This window comes from Megalobrama amblycephala, linkage group LG9 (genome assembly GCF_018812025.1).
Source record: "Megalobrama amblycephala isolate DHTTF-2021 linkage group LG9, ASM1881202v1, whole genome shotgun sequence".
NCBI lineage: Eukaryota > Metazoa > Chordata > Actinopteri > Cypriniformes > Xenocyprididae > Megalobrama > Megalobrama amblycephala.
In genome coordinates, this window is record NC_063052.1 from 37,840,749 (window position 1) to 37,864,946 (window position 24,198).

At 37.1% G+C, this 24,198-nt stretch overlaps 2 protein-coding genes across 5 annotated transcripts in view; one reads left to right on the forward strand and one right to left on the reverse strand.

Annotated features, from left to right (window-relative positions):
- Positions 1 to 24,198, forward strand: part of LOC125276113 (E3 ubiquitin-protein ligase TRIM39-like) — a 302,026-nt gene that overhangs the window by 210,244 nt on the left and 67,584 nt on the right. The gene's annotated exons all lie outside the window — the stretch shown is intronic.
- The window catches only part of map7d1b (MAP7 domain containing 1b), a 53,834-nt gene continuing 32,746 nt past the window's right edge, over positions 3,111 to 24,198 (reverse strand). For 2 of the 4 annotated variants that reach the window (XM_048203535.1, XM_048203536.1), the window contains 13 exons: positions 23,525 to 23,629; positions 17,710 to 17,829; positions 17,236 to 17,378; positions 16,865 to 16,995; positions 13,852 to 14,090; positions 13,386 to 13,671; positions 11,607 to 11,766; positions 8,299 to 8,403; positions 8,159 to 8,209; positions 8,021 to 8,069; positions 7,816 to 7,894; positions 7,493 to 7,725; positions 3,111 to 3,657 (listed from right to left, as the gene is read on the reverse strand). In XM_048203535.1, the coding sequence (XP_048059492.1) occupies positions 3,647 to 3,657; positions 7,493 to 7,725; positions 7,816 to 7,894; positions 8,021 to 8,069; positions 8,159 to 8,209; positions 8,299 to 8,403; positions 11,607 to 11,766; positions 13,386 to 13,671; positions 13,852 to 14,090; positions 16,865 to 16,995; positions 17,236 to 17,378; positions 17,710 to 17,829; positions 23,525 to 23,629 (1,712 nt within the window). In that variant the 3' untranslated portion in view covers positions 3,111 to 3,646. The remainder of the gene's footprint in view (positions 3,658 to 7,492; positions 7,726 to 7,815; positions 7,895 to 8,020; positions 8,070 to 8,158; positions 8,210 to 8,298; positions 8,404 to 11,606; positions 11,767 to 13,385; positions 13,672 to 13,851; positions 14,091 to 16,864; positions 16,996 to 17,235; positions 17,379 to 17,709; positions 17,830 to 23,524; positions 23,630 to 24,198) is intronic. The other 2 variants (XM_048203537.1, XM_048203538.1) reach the window with 1 other exon arrangement.

The window sequence follows — 24,198 nt, forward strand, 5'->3', positions numbered from 1 at the left end:
ACAAATGTTTAAAGGGAGAAATTTTACACTTTTATCCACTAAATGAGCTCATTTCAAATTTGATGCCTGCTACAGGTCTCAAAAAAGTTGGCACGGGGGCAACAACTGGCTAAAAAAAGCAAGAAATTTTGAAAAGATTCAACTAGGAGAACATCTAGCAACTAATTAAGTTAACTGATATCAGGTCTGTAACATGATTAGCAATAAAAGGGATGTCTTAGAGAGGCAGAATCTCTCAGAAGTAAAGATGGGCAGTGAAAGAGTGCGTAAAAAGATTGTGGAATACTTTAAAAACAATGTTCCTCAACGTCAAATTGCAAAGGGTTTGCAAATCTCATCATCTACAGTGCATAACATCATCAAACGGTTCAGAGAAACTGGAGAAATCTCTGTGCATAAGGGACAAGGCCGAAGACTTTTATTGGATGCCCGTGGTCTTCGGCCCCTCAGACGACACTGCATCACTCATCAGCATGATTGTGTCAATGACATTACTAAATGGGCCCAGGAATACTTGCAGAAACCACTGTCGGTAAACACAATCTGCCGTGCCATCTGCAGATGCCAACTAAAGCACTATCATGCAAAAAGGAAGCCATATGTGAACATGGTCCAGAAGCGCCGTCGTGTCCTGTGGGCCAAGGTTCATTTAAAATGGACTGTTTCAAAGTGGAAAAGTGTTCTCAGACGAATCCAAATTTGACATTCTTGTTGGAAATCACAGACGTTTTTTTTTTTTTTTTTAAATAAAATACACATTGTCTTTGAACACATTGAACACACTGTGTAAATATTTACAGTGTAAGATGGAAAAAGTATGTGAATCCCTATAGGCTAATAACTCAAAGTGAACTGGATTTGATTAATGTTGGTAAAATTCTTACATAAAATCATATAAAATATTATTTCAACCTGTTTCATACAGTTTGTCCAGTACATTGGCTTTGCTCTGCATGAAGTTTTCTCATGCTTGGCTCACATCTATGAAATCAGCCCATAAATCAAAATACAATCCACAATAGTAACCTGGCAAACTGGCCAATAGAACGTGGACACAGAACTCTGTGTATATTGGAACCTGTATTCTAAAACCCAAAAGAAGGGCTGCCTTGGAAACACTGGAAAGGTCCTGTATGGAAATAATCTTTCACAGTGCAGCTGGAAGCAGGTATATATAGAGCCATTAAACAAAGCAACTCCGATTTGGTTTAAAGCAAATGCGCGGCTGATGGAAAAATGCTGCAAGACCACATTTAAATAGAGAGGTTGAAAATATAACACATACAGAGTGTGTTTAGATGCACACAATACCCACATATACACACTCATTCACACACGCTTATCAACAGCAACCAAAACAGCCCACGTCAATCAGACAGTAAATTCTCAGTTGTCTTCTCACCTTGCAGTGACTCATGGGGAAATGTTCAGTGAGGCTTTATTGTCCATCTTGTGCGCCAAGGGTTTGTGACACAACGTACTGTTTAACAGGCCTTTAAAGGTCAAAGGCTAGAGACAAATATGAACTTTGGAGTCAGAGCTCTGTCAGCCATCTTGGCCAATTTGGAATACAAAATTATGTTGTGAGATCATTACTTCTATACTATTTTAGTATTTATTAATATCTTTTTATTTTTATTTCAGGTTTAGTTTTTGCACTTTTAGTACTTCACCTGGCAATTTTTAATTTCTAATTTTTATTTAAAAAGTTTTTTAAATGCAAGTTTTTCATCTATTTCAGCTTCATTTCAATGGATGAAAACTATTTTTAATAGTTATAATTTGGGATTCGGTTAAAATCTATGGGAAACATATAGGATCATGTTCTCAACCCATGTTCTCAAGTGTCTCATCTAGATTTTCAAAAGTGATCTCAAACTTTGCCAACATACCAAAATCTTCCATCAAAAGTCATAGAATTCAGTATGAACTCAAACATTTCTCATCTTCCAAGAGCAAATGATCTGATTTTAAAAGCTCTATTTGTGTCTATTTTTACATTTTAGGAGAAACATCTGAGACAAAGCTTGAAAAGTCTCCCAAACTCTAAAAGAGCAACCTACAGATTTTTAAGGGTTATTCAAATCAAATGCAAACCTGAGAGCAGTTCTTGTGGGCTCAGGCGGCGTGTTTTGTCACTCATTAGGATCCTATTCATTCCTGCCATGCCAAATGAATTAAAACCCAACTGGCAGCGCCCACCTTAGTCATAACTCACTTTATATCTGTTATCATCCATCTAAAAATACAGTGCTTGAGATGACATCGGACTCTCAGGGCCAAGAGCATGTCAGTGTGTGGTGGTGAAACTTTGGGTGGTCACAATGTGATTTAAGGCTATTTTCCCCCCCTTTTAAATAATGCACTATATAATAATAGCTTACTGTCACTGTGTTTTCTTCATATATGCATTAATATCGTTCTGAAGTACCAGCACTGGGTGTCAACACAAGCACAGACTCTCACCGGAGAACGAGAACTTCTAGATCTACTTTGTTAACTGCATAAATAAAATATGCATAGATAAGAGGCAAAGATGTGTACACTAATTGCACATCATAAATGGGATATTGTTCCGTGAGTGACGTGGATGGAAGGTTGAGTTTAGATTCAGGGCTGCAGGATTGTGTTGCCCTCCACTGGTTGAAATTATTCATTGCACAGAAATTAAGTATGGCTACTGTGTCAAAATTATTCAATTTAAAATTGATATAGCAAAAAACATGCTTGATTGAAAGTAAAAAGGTTCCCACATTTAATTGTACTTTAGTTTCGTCGAAGTAAACTTTTTTCTTAGCTTAGGTTGTATTTAAGACCATTGCTTATCAAGTCATTTGATTGAAATTGTAAACAATCAAAATAGTTGCAATTAACTAATTTTTATTCCGTGACCATAACAAGCTTCCATAATATATCTTAGTAGGCTAATGTAGTTTACAGTATTTCTTAGTACCTTAAATTACCGTCTGGATCTTTCTGACTCTCTGTTGTGCTCATGTGTCATCTGCTGCACAGAGGAGCAACTGTGGAAACACAAAAACATGCCTTCATGCGTGACTACAACATCTTAAGACCTTGAAATCATAAAGTACACAGCACTGACACACAGCCCCTTTCATAAAGATTTATTCCACAGGTCTGTCATAATCAGGCAAATATACATTAACATACAGAATATCGCCCTCTTCTGATGCTCCACACGTTAAATAACGCAATAATTCAAGACACACACGGTTTCTACTTAAAAGAACAATAACAATACATCATAACAACAACAACAACAATAATTAATATCATAATGATAGCCAAACATTGTGTATTTCCAAGTTGTATTTTCTAAAATTCATTATATAGTGACTCTTTTAAGGTGCACCACATAAATGGCAGGTGACTTTTTAAAGAAACGTTGCACCATGACACACAGTGAAATAGACAGAGACTTTTTGCAAATGTTTTATATGTATATAAGTGTCTTTTTAAGGTTCTCCTCCTCTTCTTTCACTTCCTCAAAGTGCTTCCACAGAAATCTGCGGTTTCTGTCTGTGTTTCTAAAGTTAAAGCAGTCTTTTTGTTGGTTTGGCACACGTCAGGGGTGGAAGCAGTGGTAGCGTAAGGCTTCTCTTCTCTCACAGAAGGCTTTGCTCTCTCACAGGACCTCTGCAGAGAGAGAGAGAAAAAACAGAAACAAAAGTTTGCAAAAGAGCAACATGCTTGCTCTCAAACCAAGCCACACGCGCACCACATCGCCATGATGGTATCTCTCCAAAAACCCACATTAACAGAAACTAGAAACATTAATCACAATTAAATCTCCCACTTAACATTAATCTTGCACAAAAAAACGTTATATAACACTTAATTTTAGCATTTACTCTCCCTTTCGAGTGCCAAGGGCAAAACATGCTGGGAAATAGAAATCCCGTCCAAGTTTCAGTTAAACTTAAGTTTGTCTAAATTAAAAGAAATAAGTTCATTAAACTCAAAACAATGAAACAGTTCAGTTTACTTAAAATATATCAGTTCTGTAAACTTGAAGGTAAAAGAAAGTGATAAATACTCATAAAAGTTAAAGGGTTAGTTCACCCAAAAATGAAAATTCTGTCATTTATTACTTTATCCCCCTCATGCCGTTCCACACCTGTAAGACCTTCGTTAATCTTCAGAACACAAATTAAGATATTTTAGTTAAAATTCGATGGCTCTGTGAGACCTCCATAGGGAGCAATGACATTTCTTCTCTCAAGATCCATAAAGGTACTAAAAACATATTTAAATCAGTTCATGTGAGTACAGTGGTTCAATATTAATATTATAATGCGACAAGATTATTTTTGGAGCGCCAAAAAAAAACTAAATAACGACTTATTTAGTGATGGCCGATTTCAAAACACTGCTTCATGAAGCTTCAGAGCACAGATGAATCAGTGTGTCGAATCTGCTGTTCGGAGCGCCAAAGTCACGTGATTTCAGCCGTTGGCAGTTTGACACACGATCCGAATCATGATTCAATACACTGATTCATTTGTGCTCCGATGCTTCATGAAGCAGTGTTTTGAAATCGGCCATCACTAAATAAGTTGTTATTTTGTTTTTTTGGCACTCCAAAAATATTCTTGTCGCTTTATAATATTAATATTGAACCACTGTACTCACATGAACCGATTTAAATATGTTTTTAGTACATTTATGGATCTTGAGAGAGGAAATGTCATTGCTCCCTATGGAGGCCTCACTGAGCCATCGGATTTCAACTAAAATATCTTAATTTGTGTTCCGAAGATTAACGAAGGTCTTATGAGTGTGGAACGGCATGAGGGTGAGTAATAAATGACAGAATTTTCATTTTTGGGTGAACTAACCCTTTAATTTGACTGAACTAATTTGTTTAAAGGGGTGGTTCAATGCAATTTCACTTTTTTAACTTTAGTTATTGTGTAATGTTGCTGCTTGAGCATAAACAGTATCTGCAAAGTTGCAGCGCTGAAAGTTCAATGCAAACGGAGATATTGTCTTGTAAAGTTAAGGCGTTTTAATGCTTCCAAAATGACCGGTTTGGACTACAACGAGCTTCTTCCCGGGTTGGTGACATCATAAAGCCTGCAAAACACGCCCCCGGGAACACGCAACAAAGTGGGCGAGGCCATGTGGCGCAGCATAATGAAAGCGGAAGAGTTGTGTACACCGGACGCAAGCGGCGCGACGCGACGCGTCAAAAGATAATAGAAACCATTATAATCTGTGATCATTTCTACACTGCATGCGGAGCTGAAGGCAGTTTCCAGATTCTACACAAGTTCAATGCTGGATTTGCACAAAGGCTTTTACTGAAAGATGAAGCAGTTCCCACTTTAAAAGCAGAAGCTGCTGTTTATTGCCCCAAACTGTAAGTACGTTTTATTGTTTTTATATGTCTTTTCAACGTATAGTTCTGTTGCTATTTTTGGTTGCATCAAGGACATATAAGAGCAACTCATTTTTGCTTCGCTAGCCAGTTAGCTGTATTATAGTGCATACTTCTCCAACAAACACCAACAAACTTATATGTTCATAGACAAACAGTTGTTCATGCTATAAATTAAACGCTACCTTTACAAAAATGCTACTACTCAGGCATGTATTCGGCTACAGTAAAGTTTAAATCAGGATAAAACTGTATATTGAAAGCTAACAAACAGCAGTGATAGAATATCTAAACACTTTGACACAAATACTAAATGAAATACCATTCATAAACATCCTTTAAAAGCCGCGATTGCTGTTCATCTGGGTCTGATTCGGGCTCAATTTGATACAGCAATATAATCAAATTGAGCATACAATATAACTGAAGCGCACGTAACCATTAACAACTAAAATGGTAAGGGGCGTGGCGTTTCCGGACGCTTCAGCGAATCACGATGGCTCTGGATACACTGGGCCAGCTAACCAATCTGAGCACATTGCGTATTTCGGAGGGAGTGGTATCAGAAGCAGGAAGTCAAATGAGCCGTTCGAATGACAGTGGAAACAGAGGTGTAGAATAAAGGTAAAATATATGAAAAATACAGCGTTTTCAAAAAAACAAAGCATTAAGACATGTTAAACTGCGCCCCAAAAACAATCCTAGAGAAAAAACACTGAACCACCCCTATATAGGTGGTACAGAGGATGTTTTCGTCGACTGAGTTTTTGAAATGAGCGCATGCGGAAGAACAACCCCCCTCCTTCACAGCTCATTTCAAAGTGAACGCCTCCCAAAACTCTCGTGCACGAGTGTTTGTTTACCACCGGCATTGGCTGTGTTATTAAGCTGGGCACACATTTAACGACTAGCTAAAACATTCTGACTCAACATACAGCGATAGTTTCCTGCTCCTGAAGCAGATTTATATACTTTCACATGGAATTTGAACACCGACTGTAATCGCAGACTGAACGCAACTGGCTCTGACTGGACGCGTTTGAGCGCGATCAGTCATAAGTATCAATTTACATTCATAATCGGCCTTACAATCGTTAAGCCGCGCACACACTTAGTGGATTCATTATGTCGGACTCACCGCAGGTAACTCATAATCTGCAGTTGTTACTCCTGTCTCCGGACAAAAACATCACATGCGGCGCATGTAGAGTGTGGAAAGTTACTAGAGCGCGCAGCCGCGCGTCTCTCACAAGGAACGTCATGGCAGTGATTGACAAGCCAGAGGGCCAATCGTTCACGCGATGATCGCGTAAACAATTGGCTGATGTTTTTAAGGCCCTACCTCGTGCACAGATGATGTATATTAATAATATTCCTTTCAGTGCACCTAATAAATAGTCTTTTATCAGTTAGTAAAGACAGTTTCAAGTAATATTGCAAAAATGTATAAAACAAAACATCCTCTGTACCACCTTTAATTTAAGTTCATCCTACTCAAACCAATTCATTATTTTGAGCATTTGGGTTTGCAATGATCAAGCTCCAAAATGACAAAATAAAGTTTGCAAATGGCTTCAAAAGACAAAGAAATGTAAATGATTGTCCATTTTCATGTAGAAATGATCAGCTTAGAGATTCTGCTAACCATCTTTTATGTTCAATATCTAATCTAAAATCTTCTTACCTAATCTAAGTGGCTGTTTACATGACAAAAACGTAAAACTTTTAATGTGTTTTGGCTGTTCATTTACACGACAACAGCGTTTTGGGTGCCTGAAAATGCAAACTTTTGAAAACGGGTTTCAAAGTGCAAGGTTTTGAAAACGGTCTCCGTGTAAACAACAAAAACATAAATCTGTGGAAACAATGACGTCATGCACTTGCGTATTACATGTTCAGCCTATGGTGTTTCATCGCCATCTAATGGCCTGGCAGCAGAATACAGCATTTTTAGACATTTTCGTGGATCCGTGGGAATGGGGATCATTTTGACAATGGTGTCGTCTGTACGCAGAAAACTCAAAGGCTAAACTTCTCCATTTTAAGCATATCGTTGTCTTGTAAACGTACCCTAAAACTATCCAATCTTACCTGCCACATGTTGAGGTTTCATAGGTCCCGCCTTCATCATGAACGGTTCCCCTCCCTCAAAGGCCATGATTGGGTCAGCAGGTTGACCCTGCCCACTGTTTCCACTGCCACTGTGATTGGACAGCTTGATGATCTCCTCAAAGTCTGCTGCCTCTCCATTGGAGGACAGTCCATTCTGATGTTTGGTGGGCTGGACACCATTAATGACGGGCGCCGTGTCCCAGGACACAGAGCTGAGAAAGAAACATGGGTGAAATTCTCATTATTTTGTCAGATATTATCTCAAAATATTCATGCAACTAATTGTGCAACTTCTTGTTTACCTCATTTTCACATCTCCTTGTGATTGGTTGAAATTTGTCGCAGCACTATGAAGAGTTTCTGAAGGATTTTTCTGGATTACTGCAAGATAAAAGAATTAACAGCTACATATTATTTATTTAAACTAATTTTAAATATTTTTAATAGAGAAAAGTGATATTTTTTAAGGGTAACATCACATGCACAATACTAAAAATCGATTTTTACCATTGTCAGAGACTCTACCATTCACTTGAGCTGGGGTCTTTACGTCTTTCTGCAAAGGAACAAATAAAGCGGGTTCATTTTCCTTTCGCTCTGTGTGTGAGATGAATTCATACTCAATGAAACACAGACGTGTCCCACCTGTCCGCCTGCGTCACTCTTACGAGTCCTTTTCATGATTTCTTCCAGACGCTAGAAAGGTGAACATGGATGTTAGTCAAATCCACAGGAAAGGAAAATCACTCAGTTGCAATAAAAGCATTTGAAGAGTCTCCCGTTACCTTCTTTCTCTCCAGGCGCTCCTGTTCCTCCTTCTGGAAGTGTTTTTCTCTTTCTATCCTCTGTTTCTCTGCTTCCTCTCGGGCTTTGGATTCGGCCTCCTCTCGCTGGCAAAGACACAAATAAAACTTCATTACCCATAAATCCATTACACATCTTTGAATTACCCATAAGTCCTATGACATGACTCAAGGTTTGGCAGGTTATTGTGGTTCAGTTTGTCCCTGCTGGTAGAAAAATAACAGAAATTCACTGGTATGGAGGCAACATCAGTGTTGTTATTGTTAGCAAAAATTAAAACTAAAATGAATAAATAATTGAAATTAAGCTGGAATAAAATAAAATATAAATATTAGATGAAAAACTTAAATATCGGAAATGTTGTTAAAATATGAATAAATACTATTAATAATAGTGTATATAAATAATATTAAAATAACACCAGCCAACATGATCACGACTGTGACTGATCAAGTAAAATACTGAATGTCAGGCTGAAATCTTTGTGCAATTTCACTATTTTCACAAACAGAATGTGTTTTATTTTCACTCCTCTGCCACAAGAGGGAAGCAGAGGCCAAATATATAACTGAAGTGAAATAAAAATAAACCTTTTTTTTCAGCTAGTTGCCAATTTCCATTTATTTTAAGTAGCTACTGGTAATGTTTAGTAAAGTATTAAAGAACTAAAATTAAATGACAAAAACAAAATACTAAAACTTTAACAAAAATAAAATCTAATTCAAAATATTAACAAAATCTATAATAATATATAAATATTACTACAATAACACTGACCTAGACACAGTATCTTTTAACTAATTAATTAGCTTAATCTCATTGGCCATAAATCCAGATGTGGCATCAAGTTCAATCTGTTTATGCATATCTGTGTCCTTGTCACAGTTTAAATCCTTTTTGATGCTGCTGAGACACCACAGCTGTCCTCTGTCCGTCCAGAGAGCTACAAACAGACCCATTAGGCCTGTCCTGCACGATCAGATCAAACCAGAACACATGCAGGCTTCATGTCAGATGGGCTCTGTGAGCTGACGGGGCAGCAGATGAGAGTCGCCCGAGGCTTATGTATCTTCTTCTCGTGAGTCGGATCTGAATGGCTGCTTAATGCCTAATGCACTGCAGGAAATTCAAGCTGAGACTGTCGTATGAAAGCACTCGCGCTAATGGCCTTTTGTCTGCCTGTGCTTCGGTCACCTTGATGCCTTGAAGGTCTTTTGTATTAAAATGATTTTACTGAAGACTGCAGATGGATTTTAAAACATATTGGCATGAATGTACATGAAAAGAAGAAATAAAGCTGATTTGAACAAATTAATAGGTTCGAATTAATGATTTGAATGAAATTAATATTTATATGCTCACCAAAACACATACGCCACAAATACATAATTAAAGTTAATATGATTTAAGCCAATAAAACTGATATATATTAGCAAGGCAAATTAATTGAGCAATTAATGTCCACTCGACTAAAAGAAGCTTTTCAAAAATGTACTGACTTCGTAAACGGATAAAATAAATAAATCAAATAAAACCTTTCAATTGCATGTCCAGGTCACATTTTGGTAAAATAAAATAAAATAAAATAAAAATTGCCTAAAAACAATGGCTTATTGTGAGAATCATTATTTATTTTTTTTGTGGTATTTTCTTGTATCAGAAATAGATTTTCTAACTCACCTACATACATTTTCTGTTATCTTGTTTTGCTGTCATATATTAGGGGTGGGACAAAATATCGATATGGCGATATATCGTCATCCTTCTCTGTGCGATACGAGAATCGAATCGCTGCGCCAAATATCGATATTTTAATTAAAAAAAATAAAGCGCTATATATAGATTTCTTTGCTCAAAGCGTCCTACTTCAAGGCGGTGCTCGACACATGAATGAGGGAAACGTGAACTTAAGTTAACTAGCCTAAGAAAAAGAGGTTATTAACAGGATGGCGGACAGCAGTGTGAGTAAAATAGATGCCCCAGCCACGTTTAAGTTCAAAGTCTTGACGCACTTTTATACCATTGATGTGACAGTCGTAGACATCTTTGACGTTCTTCACCGAGCGCTTAGATATACACGGGAGCATTTGAAAGCATATATTAGGGATCCTCTGATAGACGCCTGCTTTCGAACGCTCCCGTGTATATCTAAGCGCTTGAAGAACGTCAAAGGGTCTGTTTGCACCTGGTGACTTCATGCATTTTCTCTGATCGGATAGCTATCCGATCGTGAAAAGACCAGGTCTAAATGCCTAAATGCCTAAATACGCATTTGAGACGGATTTAAATCCGATCGCTCAAACCACTTCAGGAGATGGTCTGGGACGCATTCCAGTCAAAACTGTCTATGCTCAGTCTAAATGCATCTGGTTGTTGAAACTATAAATTTTACTTCTCCCCAAAATACTAAAACTGAAACATGTGAGAGTCAGATATGACAACGCTACTGCATCACACATCGCCGCAGATCTCTTCAGCAAGCTGACGCGCAAACTGCCGCATATGAAAGTGAAAGTAAGTCGCAGACGCATAACACACAATTATCTTCATTAAAAGTAATGAGACCTTATACCAGTGCTGTTGCCGCTCTCTCCTATTGCAGTCTTTGATTTTGAAATTAACTGATGGTCAATAAAATGCACCTCATATTTCTTGCTTTCGGTGACGTGAATTCTATTAAATGTACATATAAGATCGGATTTATCCGTTAACCTGCACTTAACCTTTTCACGTGCATTTTGTTTTCATATTAAGACCAATATCGCGATGTATCATTATAGGATTGTCTAGCGATATATCGATTATCGCAGAATCGCTGACTCGCGATATTATCGTTATCGTGAGCCATTTATCGTGATCGTATCGTATCGTGAGGTACCCTCCGATTCCCACCCCTATCATATATATATATATATATATACACAGAGTGATATATATATATTTTTGCTATCATATATATAGACATTTCTGTATAAATAATATATACAAATAGACATGGTTTTGTATATATATCAGTTTTGCATGTATCCTTTTTTTTTTTTAGCTTGCTCTCATTAAATTGTTTAGATATTGGCATCACATTGTCCATCTGTTCTCTAAATTTCATCATTGACCATTAAAAAGCCCATTTTCTCCCATGTTTTCCGCAATGCACGTTGTTTGGATTTGACTTTAAAGAATGTTCAGAAGCTTCATATTATTTTTCAGCACTATTAAAACACTTAAATGCTGTTATCCTGTTGATAAGTTTGTCATCAATGGTAGCCATTACCCATGATGCACTGCTCACCTGTTTCTGCAGACGCAGGTTTTCCTCTTGCTCGGCTCTTGCTCGCTCCTGCGCCTCCTTCTCCTCCTGCAGACGCTGCTGCTCTGCCATGAAGCGCGCCTCCTCCTCTCTGCGCCTCCTCTCCTCCTCCTCACGTCTGGCGTGCTCCTCACGCAGCGCTCTGAATGAAGACGAGGCAGGTTTACAGTCTACAGAGTTACGACTAGATAATCAGGCTTATTGTAGTTAACTAAAGCCATAAAAAACATTTTTATTACTTAAATCATTAAAATAATCATTAACTGAACTAATACTAATTATAAAAAAAAGAACTTATTTTATTTCAGCTACTTGCCCAGGCAACAGTTCTCATTTTCATTTATTTTAACGTAATGTACTAAAATAACTAAAACTAAATATAATGGGATCATTTTGATATATAATATAAATAATATATAATAAATTAATACAACTATATAGACATATAAAAAAACTAATAAAAAAATACATTTCTAAAACTTTACATGGAAAATGAAATTGAATATTAAATAAAATGAAATTTAAAAATAAAAATTAACTATAATAAAAATAGTTATAATAGTTCTAAACTATAATATACGGAAGAGGATTAGGGCCAAGCAATAATAAAAAAATAAAACCATCTCGAGATTAAAGTTGTTAAATTTCGAGAAAAAACTCGTTAAATTTCAAGAAAAAAGTCGAAATAAAATGTTGAGAATAAACTCATTAAATTATGAGAAAAAACTCGTTAAATTTCAAGAAAAAAGTCGAGATAAAATGTTGAGAATAAACTCGTTAAATTACGAGAAAAAAGTTGTTAAATTATGAGAACAAATTTGTAATTTAACAACTTTTTTTTCATAATTTAATGAGTTTATTCTCAACATTTTATCTCGACTTTTTTCTCGAAATTTAACAACTTTAATCTCGAGATGGTTTTATTTTTTTATTATTGCTTGGCCCTAATCCTCTTCCATAATAATAGTATCTCAATGATCATAAAATAACACTGTTAAGAAGGAAAACTTATGGGTAGTCTGATTATTTATAAATTAATCAATTTAATTTATAAATAACTGAAATTATTAAAATCTTTCACAAAATCATGTTAATCACAGTGTAATCTAAATGTAAATTTATATGTAATAAATAATTTATGTGGTTATGATCAGCTCTAAAATATTTCAGAATTTGCTCTTTGTGTTTTTATCTCTATAAAATGATTTTATCCAATAATCACAAACTGGAAAAGTCCTAGAAATTCACTGTTAAAAGCTACAGAAACTCTGTCAACCAGTGTTATAGTATTATTTATATACTATACTATTATGTATTAATTAATTTGTAATAATATTTTGAATTTGCTTTTATTTTTATATATTTGTAAGTTGATTTTTTAGTTATTTTGTTATGTGCATTTGTTATTTTTGTTAGTTTTTTTATATTACTATTTAGATTTTTTTGTCAATTTTAGTTTATTGATTTCCAGTTAGTAATTTTAGTGCTTCAAGTTAAATTTATTTCAGTTAGTTGCCAAGACAACATTTCTAATTTTCGTTTTTTTTTAATTTTGCCATCTAATATTTGTATTTTGTTTCAGCTTTACTTCAATTTTTTCAATTTTCTACAATTGTTTTTAAAATAGTTTTAGTTGATGATTTATTTTCTGTTGTGATCACTGTAAATATCAATCAGGCGGTCTCTTTCTGTCAAAGTGGGCGGGACTTTATGTTTGAAATGCAAGACTGACACTCTCCACTCGGTCTATAATCAACTAACCTGCTCTTCTGCTCCTGCTCTCGTCTCTCTTGCTCCTCCTTCTCTCTCTGCTCACGTGCCTGACGTCTCTTTTCTGCCAAAACCCTGGCCGCCTCCTCTGGATCATTGGTCCCAGCTGTGGGCTTGGCGGCCGGAGGGCCGGGCTCAGGAGAGAGTGATCGAGAAGGAGCAGCGGCTACAACAGGCACCGCCTCTGGTGTCTGAGGAGCTGCTGTGATTGGTGCAGAGGTAGTGAGGGGCGTGGCCGGAGCAGAGGAGACAGTGATGTCAGGAACACTGAGAGCAGCTGAACAGAAAAAAACAGTCCATCAAGAAGAGTAAAAACCCTTACAAGCATTTGCGTTTCTTTTATACATATTAAAGCTATAAAAGTCACCCCGGGCTCCTTGAAAACCATTGAGCCGTCATGCAGATTTATCTGAGAGCAAAGCCTCTCTGCTTCGGTAGTCAGGATGATCACACTCACTCTTTGTGTCCTTGGGAGGGTCAGCCTGACGGGGCTCCTTGGTTTCCACGGCGACCGCGGCGACGGCGGGGGGCTGTACACGGGCGGGAGTCTGAGCTCGTTTAGGCCGTGTCTTGGTGCCAGGAGGAGTCCGGCCCGAAGATGAGGGTGGTTTGGGGGACACCGCTGGATTGGGGGAGAGGGGGCGACTCCTGGGCGTCGCAGGTGATGAAGCTCTGTTTTTAGCTTTGAGATTTGGGCTAAAAAAAAGAAGAGAATTAAGAACAAATGGTTTTGTAAGCACAATAAAAAATTATTTCTTTACTTTGTATTTTTATTTTGATTCCCATTACATTCTAGTATTTTAAGTTGTAATTTCATTTCAATTTTTAGTAATTTTATTATGTGCTTTTGTCATTTTTGTTAGTTTTTTATATTAGTATTTAGTTTTTTTTTTTTTTACGTTTTAGATTTAGTTTTTATTTATTTCCAGTTAGTAATTTTAGTGCATCCACTTAAACTTATTTCAATTAGTTGCTAAGGCAATATTTCTAATTTTCGTTTAGTTTACCCTCGTAGTTCATTTAGGTGATGAAGCTCTGCTTTAAGCTTCATAACCTAAATGAGAACAGAATTAAGAACACCTCCCAATATTGTAACATGTATGTCCTGTTTAGTTTCATTGTGTTTTGGTTCTGTGTTCCCTGTTCTGGTTTGCTTAGTTCCCTGTGCTTATAAGGGTACGTTTACATGACAACGTTGTACTAAAAACAAAAAAGTTTTTCCTTTGCGTTTTTTGGGGTATAGACGACAATGTTATCAAAATGATCGCTGTTCCTGAAAATGACTAAAAACGCTGTATTATTCATGCCAGGCCAGTAGTTGGCGATGTCACTTTGTAAAGATAAACTGCACGCCTACAGACTGAACACGTAATACGCAGTGCCCAAGGAAGTCAACCGGAAGTTGAAGTCGGCCGCCTGCCGCCATCTTGTAGCAGAACTTCACTTGCGTTAGCATCCCATTGACTTCCATTCATTTTGGCGTCACTTTGACAGCAAATAACTTTACATCTGAGGCGTTTAAAGACTCCATTTGTCCATTATTTATTTCTAAAGATACACGACAATGTATAAAGGGCTCCATTACCTTCTATGTTACATTATGGCCCCGTAGAAACAGTTTTTGTATAAATAGGCTAACGATTGCGTCATAACCACTCGACTCTCTGTCGCACAGTAGAGAAATTACCGTACAGACAGGAGGAGAAGCTCGCAGGCAATAGTATGCATTAACTTAATATGGCGTACTGGCGTTACATTTTAAAATACTATACAAAATAATTAATCAGAATAATTACTCCTGCTCACTCACGCCAAAGAACTCCCCGCTCAAGCTCGCCGCCTCTGCAAGATTAACGATGGCAGTTTGCACGCACAGCTACTAGAAGATTTACATCTGTCAGACAGGTTGCTGACGTCATCAAGCTTAGTTTGAGTCTGCACGTCAGAAACGGAAGTGCTAAAAATCGCTAAAAATGGGCTTCACTTGTCTCAATTGAGTTCCAATGGGGTCGCTGTGTCCATTTCTTTTACTGTCTATGGTAATACGCATGTGCATGACGTCACCTTTTTCACAAATTCACATTTTTTATAAATAATGGTATAATTTTTGAAAACTTGCACTTTGAAACCTGTTTTCAAAAGTTTGCGTTTTTAGGACCTCAAAATGCCGTTGCTGTGTAAAGGAACAGTCAAAACACAGTGAAAATTGTTTTCCATTTTTAGTTGAAAACAGTGTTGTGTAAAAGTGGATTCGGGTGACATTTGAGCTGATCTGCGTATCACTAATACCAAAGTCCCTTTAAGACAAGTCATTTCACCCGGCGGCCATCTTTGAAACGCCTCTCAGGCATCCTGGGCATCATGCAGCTCCTATCTCTTTGAATGGGGATTTTGGGAAACATCAGATTCTCCAAAACTGTTCGCCAACCTTACGATTAAATTTCATATTTGAAATCACCAATGAAATCTAACAACAACCGACTCAAAAATGTAGTTTCTAAATGCTTGAATCATGACAAAAAAAAACTGTATTTTTTCAGGCTGGATCAAGCTAATGCGCATGCGCAGACCTAAATGCGCGTCTCTTCGGAGGCGCGCGTCTGACTGTTTCTATAGAAACCGGTGATTCTAACGGCCGCTGAAGTGACGCGATGACTTTACCAGTCGGCGATTGGCTCTTGGCTTTAGAAGGCGGGACTTATTCCGCCATATTGCGCGTTACACTTTCTCCCATTCAAAACAATACGAGTGACACGTCTTGTGTTATTCTATAGTCTTTGCTAATACACAAACACATATATAGCCTAACCCCAGGGTTGAACAATAATAATAGTGATGCTTGCCTTAATAATGTGGATTTTGTCAATTTCAGCGAGAAAACAAATTACCCTGAGACCTTGGTTTGGAAACCAATCAGGCAGAACATGGACAGCCACAATAAGAGTACAACTTTAATCCTTTAATGGCTAATTTATCACTTTTTCCACAAAGCAATTGAACACAAAGGCCTGTATAAAAGCGAACAGCCTGCCAGACGCCCTGCTGGTCTGGACCAGAGCCTCTCTTTGGCTCGTGAGCGCACAGTGTTTAACCTGCAGCAGCCTTGAGCTCAGAAAGTGTGTGCTGTGTGTGTGTGTGCGTGTTTTTGTGACATATCAGGACACAAATTTGTATAATGACATGGGTATGACATTACAAGGAGAGGGTGACTTATGAGGACATTACCCGATGTCCCCATTTTTCAAAATACTTATAAATCATAAAGAATGAGTTTTTTGAGAAAGTAAAAATGTGCACAGTTTCCTGTGATGGGTAGGTTTAGGTGTAGGGTGATAGAAAATACGGTTTGTATGGTATAAAAACCATTACGCCTATGGAATGTCCCCACAATTCACAAAAACAAACGTGTGTGTGTGTGTGTGTGTGTGTGTGTGTGTGTGTGTGTGTGTGTGTGTGTGTGAAAGAGTCACCTGGCTTCTGTTTTTGTTCTGGTTATGGACTGAGATTGTCTCTTCTTCTCCACTTTTTCTTTAGACAGAGCACTCTTCTCCTTTTCGTTCTCTCGTTCCTTGTCTTTCTTTTCTTTCTTCTTCTTCTCAAACTAGAGGAAAACATTGAAAATCATTTTAAAGGAGTCAAATCAATATTATATATCAAAAGAGAAAACAGTTATTTTAAATTATAATAACATTTCCCAATATTACTGCATTTTTAATCAAATAAATGCAGCTTTGGTGAGCATTAAAAACCTTAGAGAGATACAGACTCCAAACTTTTGAACTGGTGTGTATATTAGCATTTTTATATGAATATTTCTGCATTTGTTGTTCTGTGTTTTTACCGGTGTGGAGTTGCGTCTGTGCTGGCGCTGTGTGATGTCAGGGGTGCTGGCCGAGACCCTCCAGCGTTCAGCGCTGTGCTGGTGAGGATGATGATGGGAGCAGGGCGTCAGAGGAGACACAGACGCAGAGCGGGAACACTGATCTGAGATCAGACACAGAGATGTTTAGAGACAGTCACTTATTTACGCTCAAAACATTACTGAATTGAGATAATACACTACTGTTAGGGCTGGTAAGATTAGTACTTTTTTTTTTTTTCTTATGTTCATCATTTGATCAAAAATACAGTAAAAAAAAAGCAGTAATATTGTAAATAACATTGTATTCAGTAAATAAGTGCAATTGCTTGTTTGCACTCCATCACACCTGTTTATGATGTGTGTTTAACTCATCACATGGCTGTGCATGTAGAATGTGTTGAGTATAACCATTACCTTAAGACATGTTAAGTGTGTGTGTGACGTTTAACTCACGGGGGTCGCTGCTGTTCTGGAGGGTGGCGACGCTCCGGCTGCGAGCCAGAAAGGAAAGGGTGGGCGTCATCAACCTCTCCACGATGCGGCTCTCCCACGGGCTCAGACGCAAGCTGCGGGCTGACACAAGAGGGCGCTGTTAGCATCGACACATGTGGACACATACCACAGGTCACTCGATAAAGGGCCGAAGCAAGCGTTCAGCCAATCGGCTGGCTGTAACATCCAGTAAAAAGCAGCCTGACCAATCAGAGAGGCTGTTACTGGAAGTGGAATTCTCAAGCCCTTCGTTGAGTGAACACTGTATGTTAGACTTTGATGATTAATTGCTCAAAGTTTTCTCTTTCATAGCTCTGGAGACAAAATGGAGCTCTAATGTATGTTTCATTAAAGATAATTCTTTTAAAATGTCTCGTAAGAACAAAAAATAGACACAAATGAGTCAATTGTTGACTTAAAGTACAGAGCGATATCACTGTAAAGTTGATATTCAGTACGATTTTTTTTTGAAAGAAATCATAAATTTTCTTCAGCAAGGATGCATATATTTAATCAAAAGTGACAGAAAAAAGCATTTATACTGTTAAAAAATTATTTTGATTTAAAATACAAGTTCAAATACATTCAAAGAATCCTTAAAAACGTATACTGTAAAAATATGACGAATTTTCAACATTCATAATAATAATAATAAAAAATGTTTCTTGAGCAGAAAATCAGCATATTAAAATGATTTCTGAAGGATCGTGTGACTCTCAATCTGGAGTAATGATGCTGAAAATTCAGCTTTGATCACAGGAATAAATTACATTTCAAAATATATTAACATACAAAACAGTTATTTTAAATTGTAATAATATTTCACAATATTGCTGTATTTCTGATCGAATAAATGCAGCCTTGATGAGTATAAGAGACTACTTTGAAAAAAACCCACCCCAAACCCAGTTGTGTAAATAGCTCAGATCATTTAGTCTTACAAAAATATGATGAGACATGTTTGAGTTATGAGCAAACACAAACTTTAGTATTCTCAGCAAGTCTGAGCACAGTTTGAGACATCATTGAGATCTCTTCTGAAACTCCAGAAGAAACAAATCTGAATCTTTTTCTCAGGAGAAACACCTGAGTCACATTTTGCTCTCCATTTAATCTCATTGTTCTCTCTGAGAAACTTTTGCGATATTTAAGAGATTTCATTTATAAATTCTCTGCATGGTTTAACTGCATGTCTAGACGAACAGCACTCTAATAGCAGAATAATTAGAGTGTTCATGGGTTTTTATTATGGGATGCTGCTGCTGAGTTAATATTCTGAGAGAACATTAAATGAGGTTTGGGCTGTCACAGAGATGACTGAATGACACTTCTCTACAGACATGAGAAAAACAAGTGAAGTGACGAAGAAATGAATCTGTGGTCTCAATAACACTCGTTTTCTCCCATGCTCCTTTGCTACAAAACACAAACACACTCTGGCACGAACAGACAGAAACACACTCCGAATGTCGTTAAAACAATACTGTGTATCAAAACGGACCCTTGTTCTCGATGAGGCAAAGAGGTGGTGTTCCGATCTGACACTGTAGCAACACGAGAAAATTTACAACACTTCGTGACGGCTGGTCACTGGACGTTGCTAGGCAACAGCTGCCTTTTTTTCTCCCCCACTGCGGCAAACCGTGCTGTTGCCTGAACTACTGTAAGGTTTGATCACGATCTAGGATATAAAATCCTGCTTTTAAACAATCGTCATTCTATATGTTATAAAAACAATATTTAGCAGCATTCCCAGGAAGCTTGTTGCAAAAAAACAAACCTCAATGGCCAGAAAGTCTCTCAAGACTTAGCTAAAAGGTTTAACTTAAATATTACATATTATATCTTAGCAAAAAGTGCACTTTGAGTGGTCATCTCTAATGACAGGGAAATAAGACCAGACCATGAGCTACACAGTTGCCATGTGGTGCACAATGCTGTTATTATCTTGATTTATACACATCTGCATAGCCACAGTTTTGCTGACTTATAATTGGTGCTTTCTGCTGCATGTGGATGTCAGCATTCTAGAAAACACATTATTTCCTTAGAGAGGAAACTTAAAATGAGGCTATGTTCAGAATAACTACCATACTGCTACTATCTCTGCAGGTTCTAGCATTTATACTGCGCATAGTATGTTATTATCCATTTGCATAGAATATCGGGATGGCATACTACTTCTGCTGTGTATATAATGTGCTTAAACTGACCTTTCATTTGAAGAAAGATGAGTGTTATGATTTTTAACCTCTTGTCTTTAATTTGATTGGACCAACAAGAGTGGACTAAAATAACTGTTACGTACACATACTGATAAAAATGAATCATACTACGGTTTGTGAGTGTTTAGCATTGCATAATGCTATACTGTTTGAAAAAGTATATTTTTAAAAAAATAGCGTGCAGTATACAGTAGGGATGGGAAATTTCTTAATCAGAATCATTATCATTTAAAAAAATATACTAGAATACTAGGAGCCACATGAACTAAACAGGGCAAATTAGTGTGAAAAACAGCGCAATTTCAAAAAAGCGCAGATGGGAGTGGAAAGTTCTGCGCGTGATCTACTGATGACATGCAAATTAAAGAACACAGACGCAACCGGATCATCATAGAGTCTGGTTTGAGACATGCTTCTTTGGGGCAGTAAATAATAGGGCTGGGACAATACATCAATTCTCTATTCACGATACAAAGAATCTGGAGCGATTCTGATATTTTCCGATGTATCGCGAATCGTGATTCTCCCGAATTGATTCTGAGCTTAGTTTTTTAACAGCAGATGGCACTACATGCTTTAGAAACACCCGTAATCTGCTTGCTTCCAATTCCTTCACACACTCCACTTAAATCTAAAATAATCATTCATAAAGTTTGAAAAAGTTGAAGCGAATTACAAGGGTGTTCGCAGTGGACTGTGTTTACATTAAAGGATTAGTTCACTTTTAAATAAACTTTTCATGATAATTTACTCACCCCCATGTCATCCAAGATGTCCATGTCTTTCTTCCTTCAGTTGAAAAGAAATTAAAGTTTTTGATGAAAACATTCCAGGATTTTTCTCCTTATAGTAGACTTCAATGGGCACCAAACAGTTGAAGGTCATAATTAGTTTCACTGCAGCTTCAAATTGTTCAACACGATCCCAGATGAGAAATAAGGGTCTTATCTAGAGAAACCATCACTCATTTTCTGAAAAAAAAAAAGAAAATTATTATTAAGTTTTAACTTTAAATGCTCATCTTGAACTAGCTCTCTTCTTCTTCTCCTCTATTTGAATTCCAGCAGTGTAGACGCTGCTAAATGTAATACTGCCCTCCACAGGCCAAAGTTTGAACTAATTGTTATATACTATTGAACTAGCATATTGCATATAAAAATTAGTTCAAACTTTGACCTATGGAGGGCAGTAATACACTTAGCAGTGTCTACACTGCTGGAATTCTAATAGAGGAGAAGAAGAGAGCTAGTTCAAGATGAGCATTTCTGGTTAAAACTTTTATAATTTTCAGTTTTTTTCAGAAAATGAGCGATGGTTTCACTAGATAAGACCCTTATTTCTCATCTGGGATCGTGTTGAACAATTTGAAGCTGCAGTGAAACTAATTTTGACCTTCAACTGTTTGGTGCCCATTGAAGTCTACTATAAGGAGAAAAATCTTGGAATGTTTTCATCAAAAACTTTAATTTCTTTTCGACTGAAGAAAGAAAGACATGGACATCTTGGATGACATGGGGGTGAGTAAATTATTAGGAAAAGTTTATTTAAAAGTGGACTAATCCTTTAATCTCACGTCATAAAAGCATTCTGAGCCGAAGTGCAAATATATTTAACCACTTACAAGCCAAATGCACGAGCGCTCTGCAGCACTCTTCTTCGTGAGCATCTGAGTGTGCGGTTAAAAACTAGCCTACAGCGCCATCTGCTGTTAACACTAATCTCAGAATCGATTTGAGAGAAAAATTATCAGAATCGATCCAGTATCATTGTATCGTGAATCAAGAATCGATGTATTGTCCCAGCCCTAGTAAATAATGGCGCAAATACCCGTAAATTGACTAGCACAAACCTTAGTAAATCACCTTGCGATTCATTTAAATACTTTCCTTCCATAAATTTTGCGTCTGAAAGGGAAACTCCAACAAATGCATATGCAATGAGGTCAGCCGTAAAAATAAATGTGTCCAAGCCTTTTCAGTGCATGTCTTTAGTAAATCCTGACAGTAGCTTTTAAACGCCAAAAGAGGGTTTGCGCATATGCAAGCTGTTAGTAAATCTGGCCCTAGCACTGAATGATGTATAACATTTGATTGCACTAATAGTACTTAATTAATGTTTCTTCTATACTAAACACTATACCAAACATATTTCTTTAGTATATATGCCAAAGTTTTTTTTAAAGAAATTAATAGTAATGTTCAGCAAGGATGCATTAAATTGATCAAAAGTGTCAGTAAAGATATTTATAGTGTTACAAAAAAGAATGTTTTTCAAATAAATGCTGTTCTTTTGAACTTTCAAAGAATCCTGAACATTTTTTTTATCACGGTTTCCACTAAAATATGAAGCAGCACAATACTAATGGCTGCTTAAAATTCAGCTTCGCCATCACAGGATTAAATTATTTTAAAATATATTCGAATAGAAACCACATTTTAAATTGGAGCAATATTTAATTTTTTACTGTATTTTTGATATTAAAAAAAATTAAACCATTTTGTCTATATGACATATTGACAAAATATATATATATATATATATATATTGCGGCCATGAATTAAGAATTCGTTTCCACAAATTATTAATTTGTTCCCTCACTTTAGTAAAAAGTGATTCGTGGCCATGAACTAATTCCTTCCCTCTCTTTGCTATGATTTATCTAAAACAAAGGAATTAAATATTACAGCATGGACACAATTTAATTTACTTAAAATTAGGAATTTCTTTCCACGCATGCCATGTGTGTGGCTCCATACATAAGAGACTTCTTTAAAAATCATTAAAAAAAATCTTTCTGACCACGAAAAAAAGACTAAATAACCATTAAGGAATCAGAAGCATTAAGTGGATTTGGAATGAGCAATAAATTCCATTACATTCCCATCCTCAGTATACAGTGTATATTGAGCAGTATACAGTAAGCAGTATGCAAGTATTCCAATCTGAACACAGCCAGAAACATTGACAACTACTTAACTATTGCAAAGCATCACTTATTTATATGAATCAATCAATCCATTAATATGATTAAGATCAGATTAGTCAAGTGGCACATATTATATTATATATCCTAACTTAGTTACCAGACCACTGTTTTATGATCACTGATTAATAATCAGCCTTTCAAATCACACACTCAAATTAAAAAGCCCACCACCAGCACCATGACCCACACCAAAAACTGATGACAGGAACACAAAAATAAGAAAGGAATGAAATAAAAATAGATATGTCCACCACTTACTGGACCACAGATAAATAACCATCACAGACTATGATGCAACAATGTGAGCACTGATCAAAAAGTGCACAGAAGAAGAGATTACCCACGATGCAACACAAGAACGAGGGGTTGTGGGGTGGGGAAGTGAATAAAAAAGGTGTGAGAATGACCATCGATCACCAGGCACAGGCACAGGCAAGCAGGCCACCAGAAATGAGCAAATCAAAAGTAGTTCATGAGAAAACACAACTGAAGAACCAAAAACCAGACGGAGGGTTTGGAGGGAGGGATTTTTGGAGGTGAAACGCGGGAGCCGCTCCGTTCTTACTTCTGCAGGGCGAGTTCCAGAGCGTGGCCGAGGACTTGGACAGCCTGTTGTTAATCACAGGCTCCGTCTGCCGCGGCAGGTTGACCGTGGAGGCCGAGCATCTGCCTGCAGAACGCAACACAGAGAGCAGAGCGTTCATACTGACCCCGTGAGAGACAGCGGGACGGGGCGCAAAACTGGAGCTCTTGGAGGGTCATGCAGACTTTCGGAGGGAGAGCTGGAGGAGGCGGGTCACTCTTGCATCAACTTGTGATCATGTGAGATGATCGTACATTTAAGATGTACATTCAATTCCATACAATGCTAACAACCATTTTTATGTGATGACTACCTTTTAGGCTCATGAACGCTGACCAAAGTGGTTAAATATTTAGATAAACTACCGTTCAAAAGTTTGGGTCGGTAAGATTTTTTAAAGTGTTTTTGTAAGAAGTCTGTTATGCTTACCAAGGCTGCCATTATTTGATCTTCAAATACAGTTATAACAGTAATATTGTGAAAAGTTATTTGAATATATTTTAAAATGTAATTTATTCCTGTGATGCAAAGCTGAATTTTCAGCATCATTACTCCAGTCTTCAGTGTCACATGATCCTTCAGAAATCATTCTGATATGCTGATTTGCTGCTCAAGAAACAGTTCTTGAAATGTTGAAAACAGTTGTGCTGCTTACA